This window comes from Argiope bruennichi, chromosome 1, assembly GCF_947563725.1.
Source record: "Argiope bruennichi chromosome 1, qqArgBrue1.1, whole genome shotgun sequence".
Taxonomy (NCBI): Eukaryota; Metazoa; Arthropoda; class Arachnida; order Araneae; family Araneidae; genus Argiope; species Argiope bruennichi.
In genome coordinates this window covers 101,910,154-101,929,883 of record NC_079151.1, presented here as the reverse complement: position 1 = coordinate 101,929,883, position 19,730 = coordinate 101,910,154, and the positions used below count along the sequence as shown (strand labels likewise).

The window sequence follows — 19,730 nt, the reverse complement described above, 5'->3', positions numbered from 1 at the left end:
TGCGATGGTTTCGAAAGGATATTTGTCATTCTCTAGTGTGTGTTTGTGCGCAGTTTTCTGTATTTTGCGTTATTTCGGAAATAAAACCAGTGAATCATGTGAAGCAAAATCAGGAGAAATCCTTTAGTGAACAGTGTTAAGCGGGAAGTATTTCTTTTTTTTAAATATGGGCAATTTAGATGTATGGAAAAGCAAAATAAATGGATTCAAGGAATTCATTTTTTAAATAAATTCTCTCTATAAATCTTTAGAACCTTTTTAAGCCTTTAAAAATTATTTATACATTTTCCTTATCTTTATCAACTTAAAATTTTTTATACAATTGTGATTGCTCTCATTTAGTAATTAATTTTCATTCTGGCATACAACAGCGAGAAAGGTAAACTTAATTAAAAAGAAGTTTTACAATTCAAAATGATCAAAATTAAAAAAAAAATCCCTCAAAGCAGAACAGCAGTCAACAAAAAGATTCTATTTGTAAGTCATCAATTTTTGGAGCAACAAAAAGGAAAACAATGCTGCTTTTTATGATGTAAAATTCATTTTTTTTGTATTCGTTCATATATTTCAATCAATTAAAACATTTTTATGAAATTTCTTTTATTTCAACTACAGGCTGTAAGTACGTTTTTATAAAGTAGAAACTTTTCGATTTTTAAAATTTTTGATCAAAATTAATCCCCAGAAGAAAAAAAAAATATTAAAAACTATTTAAACTTTCTATTGCAAGTGTTTTTGACAATAAACACACTGGAAAAGTTAGAAAACAATTCTGCATTTAGTGAAAAACCGAAAAAAATTTGAAAAAAGAAATGTGCTTCTAAATGCATTTTGAAACAGTATTCAATAAGAAACTACAAACATTACCTGAATCCATCGAAAACCCAATGATACCCAAGTTTCTCCATGGAATATCCTCCGATCCAGTCCAAATTAGTTTTCTTTAAACCGGCAATGAAGTACACCAAGAATATCTGTAAAGTCAATTGGTTTAAATTATATGAGATAAGCCTCCAGAACCCCAAATTCTTTATGTAAAGAAATGTACTTAAATGTGGCAAAATAATGAGAAAAGATAGTGGCAACTCGTGCATTGTAACCTTGGGAATGTTGTAAATATTCTACATTGTGCAATATTATCCTTATATATAATTTAAATTTTAATTGTTGGACTTCTCACCGTACGTTCATGTGACGAATTTTCCTTAACATTCATTTTAAAGTATACTTGTTAATTAAGCAATCTATATGAATTCCTCTTTCTTCCAACAAAATTTTTGAACATCATTTCTCACCAATTAAAATTCTGGATTACAGACAATAGACACTGTATTTTTCAAAATTTATTATTACTAATATTATAATTTGAATTAATATAGGATGCTTTTTCAGGTTTGGTTAAAAAAAAAGTAGAGAGGAGTTCAAGATATATTTTGAAAACAAATACTAGGAAGTTCGCATACATAAAAATATTCAGTAGTCTTTGGCTGTCAAAAGTAAGCAATTTCTGTACTTTGAATAAAATTTCTACATATTGAAAAAAATTTTTGAATAAAAGCTGTGCATATTTATTGTAAAATGAAATAATGACCATCGATATCTTTCACAAGATGGAATATAAATTAAATATAAAGAAAGCCTGCTTCACCAATTCTTGCTGCTACAGAAATTTCCAAAAGAGCAGAAATCGTTTACGAAGAATCAGAAAAAAAATTTTCAGTGAAGTACATGTCACTCTTAGCTTCAAGTTTAGGAATCCGTTTTCTAATTTGGAGGGGATATTTTTCTTTAAATTTAGTTTGATTTTACATTTCTTTTAATGAGTAGGACTTCTAAACTAAATCTTTAACTATGAAAGCGAAGTTCAGATTAATTAAAGACATACAGAGGGTTGAAAATAAAGATATAGCAAAATAGTATAAAATTTCTTTAAGTATGGATGTAATGATATAGTAAAATATCCTTATGAATGGATATTGCGATAAATCTTCATTTATACATTTCTTATATTTTTTGATAAGACTTTTTTAATTCTAAAAAACTTATATATAATCGCTTTTAGTAAAAAAATGATGATCACTTTTACCATGTATTTCTGTATATTAAAATTTCTATATAACAAAATTTCCATATATTGAATTAATTTTTCAGGACTCTTCAGAATTGCTACATAAAGGTACGGTTATGTTTATATGAATAATTTTTCAGAGAATAATGCTAGACTATTATTTATTCTCTTATTAAGAGGCAAATTGTCTCTATTTACAGATTTGATAATCGTGTCCATCGTTTTACCTGAATTAAAAATCTTAAAAATTTGTCTTTTGAAATTAAAAACTAATACTTCATTTGAAAATTGAAATGTAATACATAATGAATAATAAACGCATTCATACTTGTCCTCTTAAAAGAGCATAATTCCACAAAGGAACATGCTTGTTTCGAATTTTCGGATTCTTTTTTCCATCTAGAGACCTGAAACAGAAATGAAACACAAAAGAAAATGGTGTTAATATTGAATGAAAAATATTGGTTGAAAAGATGTTTAAATTTACATTTTACTTTACTCGTTACTTAAAATAAAATTTTATTCACCTTTTTTAATTTGCAATTTCAGTAAAGCACAGTTAATAGTTTTTTTTTTTTTCATTTAGATGACGTTTCCCCACAATTCCGCTTCATTTGTAACCATTTTATTGATAATGTATTTTGTTTAGGCGGTTCAAAGGATACAAAGTTTCAATTCATTTCAAGACTCGTCATCTCAAAACAGAACAGCACTGCTAAAACATTTATCAAGAAATTGCATTTTTTAAAAATGCTATTTTATATATAATTTTCCTAGATTTTTAAATTTCAAAACTCGACATGAAATTTGCAGCTACTAAGCAATGCTACATTTATTTCCTTTAACATTTTTCAGAATTTTCGAGCTTTTTATATATTTTTTTAAAAATCATGTAAATAATTCATATTAACAATTCATGCATCATTTCCACCAGAAACAAAACAAAGCATTTTTTTTAATACTTTATAGCTATGTAACCAACCATCTTTAGAATAAATTAGTTTTTAAATTTTTAGAAAATTTTATTAGTACCGTGTTTTTCTGTTTGGAGATTCTTAAAGAATGTTCAAATCTGGCATATAATAATTTGTAATTTTCTTTCAATTTTTCGCTCAGTGAAAATTGCGAAATCACATTTTTTTTTGAAGATTTGAAACATTTGTTGACTTTTATAGGTAGTTCTTAATAACAATCAATCTATTTCTTTTTTTAAATTTCATCTAAATGGTATTTTAGCAAATTATTTATGTACCCTTTTATCGAAGAGCGATATTTATTAAAAAATGAATTTTTAATGAGTCAAATATGTTTCTATTGAGACAATAAAAAGGAAAATTAAAAAGGAAGGAAAAACAACAACAACAACAAAAAAACCAATCAAAACGGTCGCTGGAAAAAAGTAAGGGTAAGAAAAGAAAAGAAAAAAAAGCACTGGAAGAACGAAAGCGATCTTTGGAGGGAAGTGGAATAATAATAATAGTAATAAAATAATAATAACAATAATAATAAAACGATCAGTCACCCGTGCTTCAAGTTGGGTCTGATGGAATCGTAGCACTGATGCCTCTAAATTCAAAGGAAAAAGGGATTGCTTTTTAGTCTTGAAATCATTCATCAGTTGTGCACCTAGTGGACTTTCATGAGCTACTAGACGATAAGTTACGACAGTTACAGTTAAGTAGATTTGGGCTGTAGTCCAGTAGCTCATGAAATTATTCCATTAGCTCAATCATTGATTAAACTACTGGAATAATTGCTTTTTGGTTCGTTTTCTGCCTTTTTTTCACGTTTTGATTGTTCTTTTTCTCTTTTTTTGCTGATCATCGGATTCTCAACTGGAAAATGTAAACACAAAGCATCAAATTCTCAGAGTAGAAACGCAAGTAAATAGATAAAAAAAATGAAAATTCTATTTTAAAAAATAACTTTAGGAGTTGCAGCTCTGCAGCTTTAATGAACGAACCGCCATTGTTCTAGTTACGTCACTTTCCACTTTCTGAAATTTGGAAATTTTTTGTCTTTGATATTATTTTTCCGTTCCTATTCCTGTTCAGTAAGAAACTTTTCCACCAGTTGATGAATCAATATTGCTTATTTAAAGATGATGCAATTTATAAAACTATTATTCCGCTTTCCTTTAGAGATGCATCAGAAATTCCTATAGATTCCATCAAAAAAATTTGAACTTATTTTGCTTGTCAAAGCATTAATGAAAAAAAAATGGATTTACACGCATTTCTACACATACGTCTTTTTACAGCTGTCCATTTAAATGTACATAAACTGTACTTCACTGTATTTGGAAATACCACTTCAATTAGTAAGAGTACAAAACATATCAGAACGAACCAGCAACGATTAGCCCCGCTGACCATCAGTTGTGTTCCAATCAATCCAAATAAATAGGAGTGATTGTTCCAATGAGATTTATCGAGGAAAAATATGTACCAGTACGGAACAAGAAAGCATAGACAACTCAGGCGATACTTATAACCAAGCAGGATTCCGCTTGCTCCTATAAAAGAAAAGAAATTTCTAATGATAAAAGATCATTGTTAATGTTAACAATTATCAGTTAAAATGCAATTAAAAAAGACAAAATAGTTAGTCATCATGATCTTATTCTTAAATATATTATAGCGACCATTGGTAACTATATTGTTACAAATTTGTAATGTAACTTTCCTACGTTGTCAATCTTATAGTAAGACAGAAAGATACCTAGGAATTTTTAATAGTTGTTATATCAATGACCACATCTTTGCCGACCGTTTAACTATTTTGAAGACAAAAACGGAAAAAAAGCAATATGTATCTATTTTTATAAGGAACCGAGATATAGAGATTCTTCTGGAGAATTCTGTATGGCATCGCACTCTATTGGAAGACTATAAAAGACGAAATGCTCGCGCAAGTATTAATTGTTTTCTTGGAATGCTCATTGCAAAGTGAAATTTTTATATTTCATTGCAAAGTGAAATTTTTATATTTGCACTGAGTGCTACAATTTTTTCCCATTTAGCGGTTTCTTTTCTGCTTGCGTTGTTAATATCACATATTCTGTTCTTTGTGTACATCTTGGCTGTATTGTTGTCACCTGCACTTGTAGATTTCTGGAATATTCCTGGAATAATATGCCGTTTTTCATTATCAAGAGTATCATTTCATTAACAATAGAGTATCAAACTTTCAATGATTACTCACAGACGATTCTTGCAACAATATGTAGAGAGCTAAAATCGTACAGAAGCAGTATTTTTACAGAAAGCCAAGACCATGCCTCGCCTCTGTATTATCTGATTCGTTATAATATTTAACCAACAACAAGTAGACTAATTTTTGATTATAATTATATTGCCTTCATAATTACCATGAAATAGAGGGGAAAGAATTAAAGGCACCAAACAGAATTAAATAAACTCCATACTCTTCACCTTTCATCTCGGCATTTTTTTCTCTTAATCCCGTTAGAAAATCAAAGAATATTTTGAATATTAACTATTAAATGAATACGTCTGTCTGTCTAATACGCGGCTTTTTCTTCAAGGTGAAAAGCATAATGTAAATAAATACTCAGACGCTAAAAAAATAATTTTTTAATGACTGATATAATTATTAATCACAAAAAAATGAAAATTTATTTGAAAATTATTATTCAAAATTAAAATCATTATTTGAAAAAAATTGGCGGCATAACAATTTTATTTTTTGGATATTGGTATTTTAATCTTTTGAACTCTTATGAGTTCTTTTAACACAATATCAACAATACAATTTTTGACGAAACTTTCTCTGAAATAAAGTAAAAAGCCGCATCAAATAAACAAACTATAAATCAAGGAAGGAAACATGCAAGGAAAGGCAAGCGCTGTATCGATTCTGCCGGAAGGCGTTTGATTAGTTTTTTCACTTACCTAAAAGCATGAGCAAATATATCATAATCATCCATTCCACAGGAAGCGGTTTCAGGAAATTGAAAAAGGGAAACCTGCACTCGGAGGGGTTTCCCCACCTGCTGTCTGCAGACGATAATCCTCTCTCATGATGGACATCGATAATCATTAGGAACCCTGTAATATTTTGGCTCATCAGTTATTTCTCTTTTTTTTTTAAATATGAAAAATACTGGAAAACAAAGCTATAGTTTTTCTTTGTTTAACAAACAATTCTAATCAATGGCAATGTTATCTGGGAGAAATGGAGACTCTGATGTGTATCATTATGCTCGAAATAATAAATCTAAAAAAAAAAAAACCCTGCAATAGCGAATTTAAATACAATAAATTCACATTCTGTCTAATGAAATTGCATTAATGAGTGAAGATTTTAGCCTAATGTAAACACCTAGCATTTTCCTTTCGAATCAAATCTCGTACGCTCTTTAAACGTTTTAAGAATTGCTACCCACATTTTAGAAAATCTAATGTGTAATGATCTATTTTATTTTCAGCTCATGGAGTGTTTTTAGAGATAGACAGCAGAATTTGGTGGCATAAACGATTTCATGGACCAAAAAGGAACTTTTGTGAAAAAAAAATATTTGTTATTAGTTATAACAAAAAATATTTCTAGTGTACGGCTTGATGAATATTTTGGACAACATATTTTTGCAAATTGTGCGAAGATATATTTACATTCAAGAGTTTGTCACGACATCAATAATCATTAGGAATCTGGTAATATTTGGATTAATCTCTCTCTCTTTCTTTTTATGAAAAATGAGAAATATTGAAAAACAAAGCTATAGTTTTCTTTCGTGTAACAAGCACTAGTCTTTGAAAACATTTCATGGCAGAAATGGTGAATGCTTTATATCATTATACTCAGATAAATAACTCTAAATAAAAGCCTGCAATAGCGAAATCTAATTCATATAGTTCAAAAGATGTTAATTTTAAATATAATAAATTCAAATTCTGTCTAATGAAATTGCATTAACGAGTAAAATTTTTAGCCTAGAGTAGATACCTAGCGTTTTCCTCCGGAATGAAATCTCCTATGTTCTAGATAAGAGAATCAAAGTTTTAAAGATTGCTACCCACATTATAGAAAATCTAATCTATAATGACCTATTTCATATAATAATATTTTTATTTTATAATAAAAAGTTGCGAAATCTTTGCAAAGGCTCTGTCAGGCTACTTTTCTCTTAGAGAATGCACCGCGGAGTAACGTAAAGGAGATTGCTTTTGAAAACGGTGGGTGCGGGACTGACGATGATTGATCTGTATCTAGCAGCTATGAACTTTCATATGAAATATACACTGGCGAAATCGGGGCTGTGGTGATATCTGGAGGATTCTGCCTAGAATTTTTCCCTTAAAGAATGTATAGTGAAATAATGTTTTTGAAATTTATCTCGAAATATATGTGGCATGGAGCACAATAATAGCCCTAGGAGATATGAACTTTCATATGAAATGCATTGTCAAGTTAATTTAATTTAGTTGCATTAACGTCCCGTTTTAAAACAACACTAGGGTTATTTTGTGACGGACCTCGTAATTTTGAATGCGCAGATTACGAGGTCGACAACCCTCCCCTCCAAGCTTCCATACCACACCAACGGGAGGACGTTTTGCCCCTACAGATTTAACTTCCACCGGATCCGCTTACACGACAGTTCTTCTGTGAAATCAGGTCTCAAACCTGAAACCTTCCGGTTGCAAAGCCGAGACCTTACCACCAGGCCACCGCGCCACTTTTGTGTTGCCAAAATTAGTACGATGGCTGTAGCTGAGGGATTCTATCAATATTTTTTCAGCTCAAAATGTACAATGCAGTAACGATTATTAGATTTCTTTCGAAAATGTGCATAGTGATGAGTAGATGACTTTTGATCCTTATTTAAAAGTCATGAATTATTATATATAGTAAAATTTGGTGAAATCATGCCCGTTTTTATGTTTCAGTAATCATCAGTATCGTAACAGTTTCAGAAGACTTTCGAAAATGCAGTCAGTGTTTCATTTATATATATTTTGGAGATGCATTTGATATTTACAATATTCTAAATTCGAAAATTTCAAAATAAAGTGAAAAAATATATGCACATACCATAAAGAATTCTAATAACGGCTAGGTTCGAAGGATCACGTGGTTTATGGAGAAGTCGAGTGAATGATTGAAAGGAGCTCAAGTCTTCAACTCGGATTCCCAATTCTTTCAAAATTCTGTTTCTCAACCATATACATCTTTCTAATACATTTTTTCTAAAGTCTTTGGTTTCATTTTCAGAGGAACGATCTTCTGCTATTCGGAAGAAGAAGTATATAATTAGAGACTATTATTAGTATTTGAAATCATGTTTCAATATAGAATTTAGTTACAACTCTAAATTTTGAGTACTTTTTAAAAATTACTTTCGATTTGTTGTTGCTTCCGAATTGCTTTCTAAGACTTTAAGTACACAAATGCCAGTCTTATTAAAATTTGAACTTTCTGAAGGAAATTCCAGTAATGCTTTAAATTTCAAATCGTGATTGATATTTGGCTTGTTTGTGTTTATATGATTTACACTTGTTTTGATTATTTCAGATCAATGATCTTATTTGAAATTTCCACATTTAATGTAAAATTGGAAATGAAGAAAATTTAATTTATCCAATAACTTGTTGGTTAAGCTGCAGCATGCTCAAAGGCGGATTTCAGACTAGGCAATCCACTCTTAGGGGCCGCTGGACTGAAGGTAGCAACAGGCAGGTCCATTAAAAAGTGTTATCAGTCTTGTTGACAAATATAAATTTATTTCTCTTTCTCTCTGTATATATATATATATATATATATATATATATATATATATATATATATATATATATATATATATATATATATATATATACAGGGTGTCTCAAAAACCTTGACCACGGCTTTTATTCCTTAAGTATTGATCATAGACATATACTGTAAATTACAAAGTTGTGTAAAAAAAAGATGCAAAATGTTATGAAATCGATTAAAATTTTCAGGGGATTAAACTTAAAAAAATACAAAATTTAAATTTTTATGCGGACCCCATACAAAAAAATTCCCAAAGAGTAAAATGTGCTCCATCTTCTAATAAGGCCATGTACAAAATTTCTAAAAATAATAGCTGAGTTTTCTCTCAATAATTTTGATTCTATTTTCTGTTAAATTCTTTTGTTTGGCTTCAAATTTTAACAACCACTCTGCATTTTTATTTTATTTTTTAATTTTTTAAAAATATATTCAGAATATTCTTTTGTACTTCCAAATGGAATCAATTCACGAGAAATCTCGATCATTCTGTTATAAATGTGATCGCGCATATCAATTAGCATCGAAATTGATAGTTTTCTTTATTTTTTTGCGTTATTATACGAAATTACAGCCTGACTGATTTTAAAATGTGGAGGGTTTGGTGCATCTCACATGTATGGGGCCACCCTGAACTGATTCGTTTAAATTTTGATACCTAAATTAGTAACTAAATTTGGAAAAAAAATTACAAAATGTTTAATTTTAAGTTTTAATGCATTAATTATGTGAATGAATATTTTTGAAAGAAAGAATTTGGAAATAAGACTAATTGAATAATAATTCAATTTTTCCAAATTTTATAAGCTGATAATATCCTCGAAAATTTCCGGTCCAAATGAACTCAAGTATGTCCGTTTTATCCAATGGAGTAATTGGGCAGTTTGTCAAAGAAGCCATTGATCCAAAGAGGCCTAAAACTTTAACTAGATTTATTATAATTTTGAATCAAATTTATTTATAATTTTAAATATTTCAAAATTAAAAATACGTTTAGGGCTTGTGACTAGACATAATCGAATCTTCAATATAAGAAAAATATTTAAACCTTATGTTATAAAAGGACTGATTTGATTGAAAATGGATCGTTGAAATAAATAATTAAAAATGTTAAATAAGATACAAAATATTTCTGTAAACCTTACTATATTAATTTAAATACTAATTACTTCGTTGTATTTTTATATCTGATGAATATGTAGAAAACGGAACAATATTTTTTACATAGCTTAACTGTTAAAACTCCTCATCTATATAACAGGGGTGGTGAAAATTAGCTTGCTAAAGCCTACCTTGATAAGATCTCAATTTGCGAAATTGTATGCTTTAATAAGAAAAAAAAAGTGATTTTTTTTTCTTTTTGTATTGTTTAAGTATTTTCATTGGGCTAAAGACGCTGGAATTCTTGGCTAATACTCAAATGGACAATCAAATTACTTCATACTCGCGGCATACAAATTTGTTAAGACGACCTTGGATTCGATTTATTTCGAACCAAAATAATTTTCTTTTGCAGATGAAAAAAAAAAAAAAACTATAAGCAATCTTGTGCAGAGCCTATCAAAATTAAACTAATGATAATTCTAAGTGAAATGACTAAATAATTTATGTAAAAGCCGCCTAAGAATAAATACTCTGCTCAGACAGACAATACGGTTAAGAGCAGCCATCGACTCATGTTTCCTTTTTAAATTCAATTAAGGTACTGGACCACGAATAGCAATAGACAAGGAAGAATCGAATGTAGGATGAAGTCCAGACTTCCTAATTCGATTTCTTTCAATTCTTTTTTTTTTATTTTCTTTCTCGTCTCGAGCCTTCCAGGAAATTCTAGAGAAAAGTGTGATTAACAAAGTCAGTATTAAATTTCAGTTTTCAGACTCCAAACGGATTGGTTTTTTTATCCTCTCTTCCACGGGTAGATTAAGATTCAGCTTAAGTCTCTTCCATGTCCAGACGATAAACGACCAAAAAAAAAAAAAAATCAGACGGTTACATCATTGTGTCTAACATGTGCCTTTTTTTAGTGAGCCAGTACTTAGGAATTAAACTCCATCAGTGCGTCAAATTCACAAATCTGTTTTTCCATCTCTACCAATAATAAAGATGAATGTGTGTGTATATGTTGGCGCTCTACAGGCTAGGCTGTTTGACCTACATTTACCAAATTTAGAAGAAACACTTCTTAGAAGGTGAGATTGGGTATCTAGGAGCGATTTTCTTGAATCTCAATAAGAATTTTAATTAATTAAAAATTAAATTTAATTTTGGCGCTTTTCGGAGATAACTTCATAAATTATAAATGCATAAAAATAAATTATAAACCATTTCTAAATTGTTTTTAATGATACTAATTCAATAATTCTGTGAATTTTCGATAAATGTTGACAATTAAAAGATTTTTTTTTGCCTAATTTTCAATAATAGATACGTTGTTACAATGAAATTAAACCGTTTTCAATGTTTTATCAAACATTTAATCCCAAGATTTTCTTCCATTATTTAAAACTTAAGAAGAAGGATTTTGTCAGCGATTTAAGCCGAATGAGCGTCTCTTGTTTCTTCAGTAACTCCAACTAGAGCCAAGAGTACGACTTAGCTACTCACATTTCACAACCCTTTTTACAGCTCGGACTTCATTCCTGAATTTCATTCACTTATCGACAGGTCGTAATTTAGACCTGAATCAGAGAACGGTCATCTCTGAACCAGTACCCCCAGTGATATTACTCTCGGCAAGGAGGACTTTGTGACCACGACAGATTTATACGCACGCCAGCCACTACACACACAAAGAGCCTTCGACCGGCAGGGTTCGAACTCGCAACCCAAGAGATGCGAATCAAACGCCCTACCAACCAGACTATGAAAAGTCCCTGTTCGTTCTAAATAGAGTATTTGTAAAACAATTAAAATAATACGGCTTTAATATTGGACAATCTGGCGGAATCATGGACACGAAGTTATATCTAAGCGATTTATTAGAAAACAAATTCAACCAATATTTCTGGTCAACCAACTGGTCGTCTGAGGCAACTAATTGTTAAGTAGAATTGTCTTGAAAATTTCACATTTATCATTACGTATCATATTGTGGGAGAGGTATAATCCTCTGGGCATCTGCCATCTCAGTGGAGGAGGAATGATTTTTTTCTCATTATTTCGTACTTCATCAGTGTGTCTAATTTATTCTATTTAACAGTATATTTTGTTAAATAGAATAGATTTGAAAGGTAGATTTCACAGTCATCATTTTATATCATATTGAGTGAGATGTATTGTTTCCCGAATATCTGCTATCTCAATGAAGGAAGGAGTTCTTTTCTTATTAGTTTATAATTATGAAATTTATGTAATGAATGGAAAAAGTGGAGTAAATAATTGAGTTTAATGGTATTTTTATTAATTATTTTAAAATCATTTTAAATTTTTTTATCAGTCATTTTCATCGTTTGAAGCTGCTACATTTTTATAGTTGAGTGAATTCTAGAAGAATGATACTAAGCTCTATAGCCTCGTTGTATCAATCTGACTAAGTTTTTAAAATGTTTAATATATGGTGTGTTTCATAAAAACGTGACTAAGTTTTTCTTAGATTATCATATATATATATATAGAGAGAGAGAGAGTGAGAAAAAGATATAATTTTAAAAGAAGCTTTGCATGAAATACAATTTTTTACTTTTTTGTATACGAAGAAGATATTGTAAAAGTAAAAAAAATTCGGACGAGAGATTGTGAAGAACTTTTCTATTCTAGAACTCTTTAAATCTCGAATGTCTCGGAAACTTGCAAAATACAATTTTGGAATTTTGTCTAATTGTTTGTGAACACAACAGCTCAAAAACGCACTGAGAATAAAAGTTTGAACAGAATCCTGTAAATCTTATCATCAAATTAGTAGATCTCTGCCAAATTTTGTAAGAATCCTTTAAAGGAAGGTCTGTGTATTCACGCACATGTGAATATGATAATTCAAAAACGCAAAGAATTAAATAGATGAAATTTGTTGTATAATTTTATCATTAAAAATGAAATGTATATTAAATTTTGAACTAATCAATTAAAGGTGTGACAATATGTCTGTTTGAGCATTTAGATGAATAAAAATGCAACTTGTTAGATGAATAAAATTTGGTATGTTATTTTGTGACCAAAATTATATATCTTTATTGAAATTTAGATTCATTCGTTCGGAACAAAATAATATCAATTCATACTCTGTTTTCTTCATTAAAAAGAACACATTTTACAAAAAATGTAAAGAGAGAGATGAAAAAAATTTAGAACATAGAGTTAACATTTAGAGTGTAGATATGTAGCAAATTTTTAATCAAATTGGTCAAAAGGTTGAGTTGATAATTTGTCGGTCTGAACTTTCAAATGGATGTAAGCGCGAAAATTCAAACGCAAAACGACGGAGATAAATGAAATTTGATACCTAATCCTGTGAGCACAGTTATAGTTTTATCGAATCTTGTCTTTAATCGGTTGAAAAGAAGACGCCTGAAAAGCATTTTCTATTTTCTTCATTAAACTAATACGTGCTGGCGTCCTGGCATAGGGGTAGCGCGTCTTCCCCGTGATCTGGGCGTCCCGGTTCGGGCGTAGTTGTTCCTCTTCTGTGTTCTATCTGTGAGGTGTGTGAGCGTGCCGCTCTATAAAAAGGGATTGTGCAAGCGAATGTGGCGCATGAAGAAACTACGTCGCACTCTTGGCCCTAGTTGGCGATACTGCAAAAACAGGAGACGCTCACTCGGCTTAAATCGCTGACAGATCTGTCAGCGGGCTTGTCAAGTGCCATGAGTAACAACAAACTAACATACAATTCTCATAGGTAGGACTCTGCAAATAAATAGCTGAGCAATCGTGGACCAAGGCCTACAATTTTTTGTGGTAGAGGAGATATACTATTTATATTTTAGGGTATACGAGAAAGTTGAGGGGAGAGCATACCTGCTGATTTTACTTTCTCGTATACGAAGTATAGTAATTGTAGAAAGATTCGAATTCAATATTTTGATGAATCTCCACCCTTCAGATCTCCCTGAACCAGAAAAATGCATTTTGACTTTATGTCTATATGTGAGCACGATACCTTATCAACACTTTGAATGAGATGGGTGAAATATGATACTTGGATTTACAACTAATTTTGTAGATTTCTATAAAAAAAATTCAGTAGAATCCATTCACAGGAAGTATGTATGTCTGTTTGTCCGCGTAAAAATGAATTCGGTAGCTAAAAAACTTAAAGAACAGGCTCATATACAAGAATGTAAAATTTCTTCTACTTCAAGAATGTAAACTAAAAGTTCATATACAAGAATGTAAAATTTCTTCTACTTCAAGAATGTAAACTAAAAGCTCATATACAAGAATGTAAAATTTCTACTACTTCAAGAATGTAAACTAAAAGCTCATATACAAGAATGTAAAATTTCTACTACTTCAAGAATGTAAACTAAAAGCTCATATACAAGAATGTAAAATTTGTGGAAGAGGAAAGGATAATATTTTGTTCGTATATTAGAATCTATAATATAGATTTTTAACACATTTTGAACCAAACCTGTCCAAGAGTTGTTCGTCTGTTTTTGTACTTTCACATGCATTTTAAAGCAATAACTCATAAACGCAGTGACGTAAATCAATGAAATTCGGCATATGATCTTATGACTACAACCGTGTCAAATTTGGTTTCAAACAGTCGGGAAAAAGATTCCCAAAATACATATTCTCGCCATAGATTCTGTAAAAATTCTAAATTCAAGTTTTATTATATGTGTGTGTGTATAAAACTGTCAATGCAGTTGAATTATAGTCGTTTAATAGTTTTCAAAAATATGTTATGAATCTTCAATAATTAGCGTAATTTTAAAAAAATATTTCTAAAGTACTTGTAACAGATCCTTAAATTTTTTTTGAAAGAAAAAAAAAGTATAACATCCAGACTCATATTTTCCTAAAGTTTCCCACCCCTTGATCATAATATCTAGAAGGGTTAACTGCACTATTAAAAATGTTACGTCCTTCCAAAGAATATAAAGTGAAGATAGAATGATTTTACGTGCTTCTGTCATAACTTTGAAAATATTATTGTGCAAAAATTATTTTTACACCATCTTAATATTTGAAAATTAGTGTTTCATTTATAAAAGTTTTATTTCTCTGTCAAACTTTTTCTTTAATTTTAATCAACTTTTCAAAATTAATTTAAACACGATTTATAACAATTCCATTTTTTTATTATTATGAAAAATTATTTATTTATCATTATTTATTTATTTTTATGTGAAGTATTACGTTTACACATATGTGCCAAACGACGAGGCAAGCATTTTAATAGACTGAATATAAGAATTAGAAAACTGTATGACGAAAAATTATATGTATTTTGTTTTTGGTTAGTCGTACAATAAATAAATTCAGGCTCACCTGTAGACAATGTATATACATATATATATATATGCAAGAAAAAAGGAAAAAAATATTATTTTATGTCTAACTCTAATTAATCGTTACTATAAAGATTTGGGATAAACGACAATTTTAGTTTTTCCGTTTGACATATAATAAAGCAATAAAAGCTAACAAATTTATCAAATACAATTAATTCACTGAACTCCAAATGAAAAATTAAAAAAAAAAAACAGTAAAAAAGATGGATGATTTGCAAACTGGACACATTAAAAATTTTAAAAATGCAATAATATTAGACAAAATTAGATCAAGTAGTTAAAGAAATTGCAACAATCTTGAAAGACAATGTTTAATTACTCTATTTGCATATTAAAACTTTTGATTCTTCCCTACATAATAAAAGCAAAAATAAAAATTCCGGTAAAAAACAACTGAAGATTAAGAATGGGAGGAGCGGGAATGACATATGCAATTAAACGATGAAATAGATTTAATATTTCAACTAAAAATGAAACTGTTAAAAATTAAGTTTATATTAAATTCGACAAAATAAATAAAAGTCAGAAAAAAATATTATGGCATAAAAAGTGATGTTACTATAAAATTACCTTATAAAATTTTAAGATAATAAATATTGGTAAAAATATTGGGCGGTGATTTGCTCAGAAGAATGGTGGCAAAACGCATAAGTCTGAACCCCCATTTCACTGAACTCCAAATGAAAATTTGGAGTTCAGTGAAATAGGGTTTGGAGTTCCCCTTTAAAGAGTGGTTGAAAAATTTTAATAGCGCAGTTAACCCTTATAGGTGTTAAAAAACGTGTGCCAAATTTCTTTTGAATCTATAAAGGGGTATAAGGCTCTATAGCATAATAGTACAAGGCTCAAAACAAACAAACAAACAAATCAATTCTCAATTATATTAAAAGAGAGACAAATATCAGGTAGATATGACTGACTGACCAATCCTGAAATCTCTCGTGAAAAGAATATTTTGGCTTACAACAGCCAAAAGAACTAAGATTTTATCATTCGTCATATCTTCATTTCTACGGATAAAATGATATTTCTTTAAAACTAAATTTGGATAGTTGTATTTTAGAGACAGGGAGGTTGATTCTAAATGAGGTACAAAAAATTAGATGAAACAGTCAACTCTTTCATCAAAGGGTCGTTTATAATATTTTTTATTGGGGTTATGGAGGAGAAAAGTTATGACCATTGCAATTCTAAAGAAAAAGCACATTTTTCAAACTATCCATTCGCGAAGAAAATACTCATATAGAAGATGATATTACTTTTTAAATGATAATATTTGTATTTTCTGCAAAATAAGTGATGGAAAATACAACTTTGTACTGGATCAATGGATCTAGATATACTAAATTTGTCATGTATATTTCTTTTTGAGTTCTAGGAACGCATTCAGGTATGTACTAATAATTTTGATTAATTAAAAAATAATGGTAATTTTAATTTTTTCCTCAATAATTTCAGTGCACACTATCGTACAAAACATATAAAAAAACTAAAAAAAAAAAAGATTTTCTACGATATTAATATTATTTCTCTACAGCTCTTTTTCCTTTTAATTTTAACGAATTTTTCAAATTTAATTCCAAATATAATATATAACAATGCTTTTTTGTTCTAATTTAATTAAAAACAATTTTATTGTTTCATCAAAGCTTTTTCTAGTTTGCGTTTGCCAATGCTAACGTTAGAGTTAAAAAAAGTTTCTTTCAGATTTAAAACAGAATTAATCGAAATTATGATGTTCAGTTTCAAAGCAGAATTTTCATTTTCACTTTTATTAGCAAGATAATATTTTAAAATTCTTTATAAGTTGTGTGACGTAAGTATCGTTACGGAATCAAGCTAGACGAAAATCAGGTAAACGATTCAAGTATAAAATATTACTATGCGCAATGTTGCCGCTTAGAGGATCCAAATTTCAGGAAATTCTATTTTTATTTTTATTTTTTCAGTTGAAGATGGCTTATTTTTTAAAAACTATAGTAAAGCATTTTTGATTTATTTCAAAAATGTTTCTGTAAGTGACACTTATGTTTCGAAGCCCTTTTTTGATTTTACGCTTTTGATATTTGAATTTATGTTTACTTTGACATACGTCTTTGCAGCGAATTGAACAATTTCTCGTTATTTTTGAAATATCAAAATCTAAACCATGTAACTGAATATAAATTTTCTTTTATTCTTCGAAGCAGCAGTGAACCGAACAATTCCAACGATTCGTAAATTGATATTCGGAAAAATCTTACTAAAAGTTTTGACAATTTGTACAGAATATTTGTATTTCTCAACCATTCTGTAGAAATCAATTGTTGATCAGAAATCAATTTATTGTTACAAAAGTAAGAATTTTCACAAAAGATGAGTAAAGGTTTTCCTATTAACTTGCTGAAACTAAGATTTTATAAAAATACTCATTTTTCTATTTTACACTACTCAAAATTATTTTAATTCATTCTTCATAGAATATCTTGCTCACTTATTCGTCATATCTTTTCAAAGAGAATATCTTGCTCACTTATACGTCATGTCTTTGCAAACATAATATCTTACTCATTTACTCGTCATGTCTTTGCAAACAGAATCTCTTTTTCACTTACTCGTCATATTTTTAAAACAGAATATCTTGCTCACTTATTCATCATACCTTTTCAAACAGAATATCTTGTTCACTTATACGTCATATATTTGTTCACAAGTAAAGCTCTTTGAAAAGTTTTTTGCTTTTGCTTTTGAAAGAAGAAAGAAAAAAGCTTTTTGAAAAGTTAATATTAATGGGTGTTAACATATAGAATTAAATAATGAAAGGAAAGAGTTTTAGAATTTTTTTCTTTTCTTTCACCTCAACAACTGATAATTGTTTGCTGGAGAGAAATGTTTTTAAACAGATATTCAGATGCTAAATAAATTGAAATATTTTTATATATATAAAATAAAAAAGAATTTATTTTTTATTTAAATTCTATTACAATAAGAAATTTTACTTCTTAAGCTTTTACTGTATGCTATATTGAGAAGGATAGTTCACTAAAACATTACTGCTTAAAAATTTACATTTTTAAGTAGCTTCATGGGAAAAATAATTTAACTGAAATATGTATAAATATTACCGACGAAAAATTTATGTTTTTAAATAGTTTAATAACTACTACATCAAATAGAATAATTCATGCGAAAGATAAAATCTATGAATAAAGAATCCGATGTTTCAACTAATTTTTTTGGTGCCATGTCTGCCCAACCAATTAGTAGTAAATTTAGATTTGAAATAAAGGAATTAAATTTAAATTTAAAAGAAATAATGCAAAAAATCCATCTAATATTTAAACCAAACCAAATTATATATTTATAATAAACAACTGAAAACTATTTCAGTTAGAAATTTACTGAATGATATATTAAGAGAAAGAATATTATTATTATGAATATAGCAAGATTAGCAGCACTTAAAAAATAAATGAAATGGTAGATAAAAATGTCAGATAAAAAAATTAAACGTATATTTTCTTATAAAGAGGGTTTATTACACAAATTTTCATAAGTAAACTTCACACTATTTCGAATACAGATGTTTTTATAAAAAAGCGTATGAAATATCTTAACTTTAAGCCAAACAAATAAAACAGTTTTTATTATTTGTAAGCAAAGGAGCATATTGGAAATAATTAAAATCAAAGTTTAAATTTTAACGGCACAAAAGTGAGAATTGTTTAAAAGTTGTCTTTTAAACATTTCTTACTTATATGTCTTTATAATTAGAAATTTCATTTACACCATTATTAGTTAAAACTCTTTAATTTGTTTGACCAAATTTTAAGACACTTCAAACCACTGTACTAGTAAAACGAAGTAATGACATATTAATTTTTGAAAAGATGTTTATGAAATTATCAATTATCATAAAAAAAATAACTTAAAATAAATATTGGTTTACCTATCGTTACAAAAACAGTATGTTAATTTAAGAAGTTCGAAGAAAAAAATATTTATAAAAATACATAAACCAATAGAGACTTACCTTTTTCAGTCTCCATCTAGATTCACCAACTACTTGTTGAATCAATTTCAGAACGGAAAAGACTTGAAACAGATGTCCAGGAATCTCCAAAAGACAGTCGCAAGCAGCCTGGTCCCTCATTCGCTTGTATCCAGATGTTACCATGACGACGGGTGACGCTGACCAACTGTTATTGGTTCACAATCCTTCTCTGGATCATTCTGAAGTTTGCTTTCAAGATTACCAGCGCCCCTCAATAGCACAGTGGCAAGACAATTACTGTCAAAGGAGGCCGTTTTCCAATCTTTGTCCAAAATTTAAGGATTTGTGAATCATTGGAATCAAACCGATTTGATTCAAGTGCAAATAAGGTTGAGTGATTTGAATATGAAAGCTCGCTAGCAAGACTTACTCGACGTTCGACAGAAAGTAA

General features: G+C 29.1%; 1 protein-coding gene across 2 annotated transcripts in view; it reads right to left on the bottom strand.

Annotated features, from left to right (window-relative positions):
- LOC129967621 (vitamin K-dependent gamma-carboxylase-like) overlaps positions 1–19,520 on the bottom strand; it is a 45,137-nt gene extending 25,617 nt beyond the window's left edge. The window contains exons 1-6 of one of the 2 annotated variants that reach the window (XM_056081898.1): positions 19,319–19,520; positions 8,126–8,320; positions 5,983–6,138; positions 4,418–4,583; positions 2,397–2,475; positions 868–974 (exon numbers count right to left, since the gene is read on the bottom strand). In XM_056081898.1, coding sequence (XP_055937873.1) covers positions 868–974; positions 2,397–2,475; positions 4,418–4,583; positions 5,983–6,138; positions 8,126–8,320; positions 19,319–19,334 — 719 coding nt within the window. In that variant the 5' untranslated portion in view covers positions 19,335–19,520. The remainder of the gene's footprint in view (positions 1–867; positions 975–2,396; positions 2,476–4,417; positions 4,584–5,982; positions 6,139–8,125; positions 8,321–19,318) is intronic. The other variant, XM_056081899.1, reaches the window with a different exon arrangement.
- Positions 19,521–19,730: the final 210 nt, after the last annotated feature.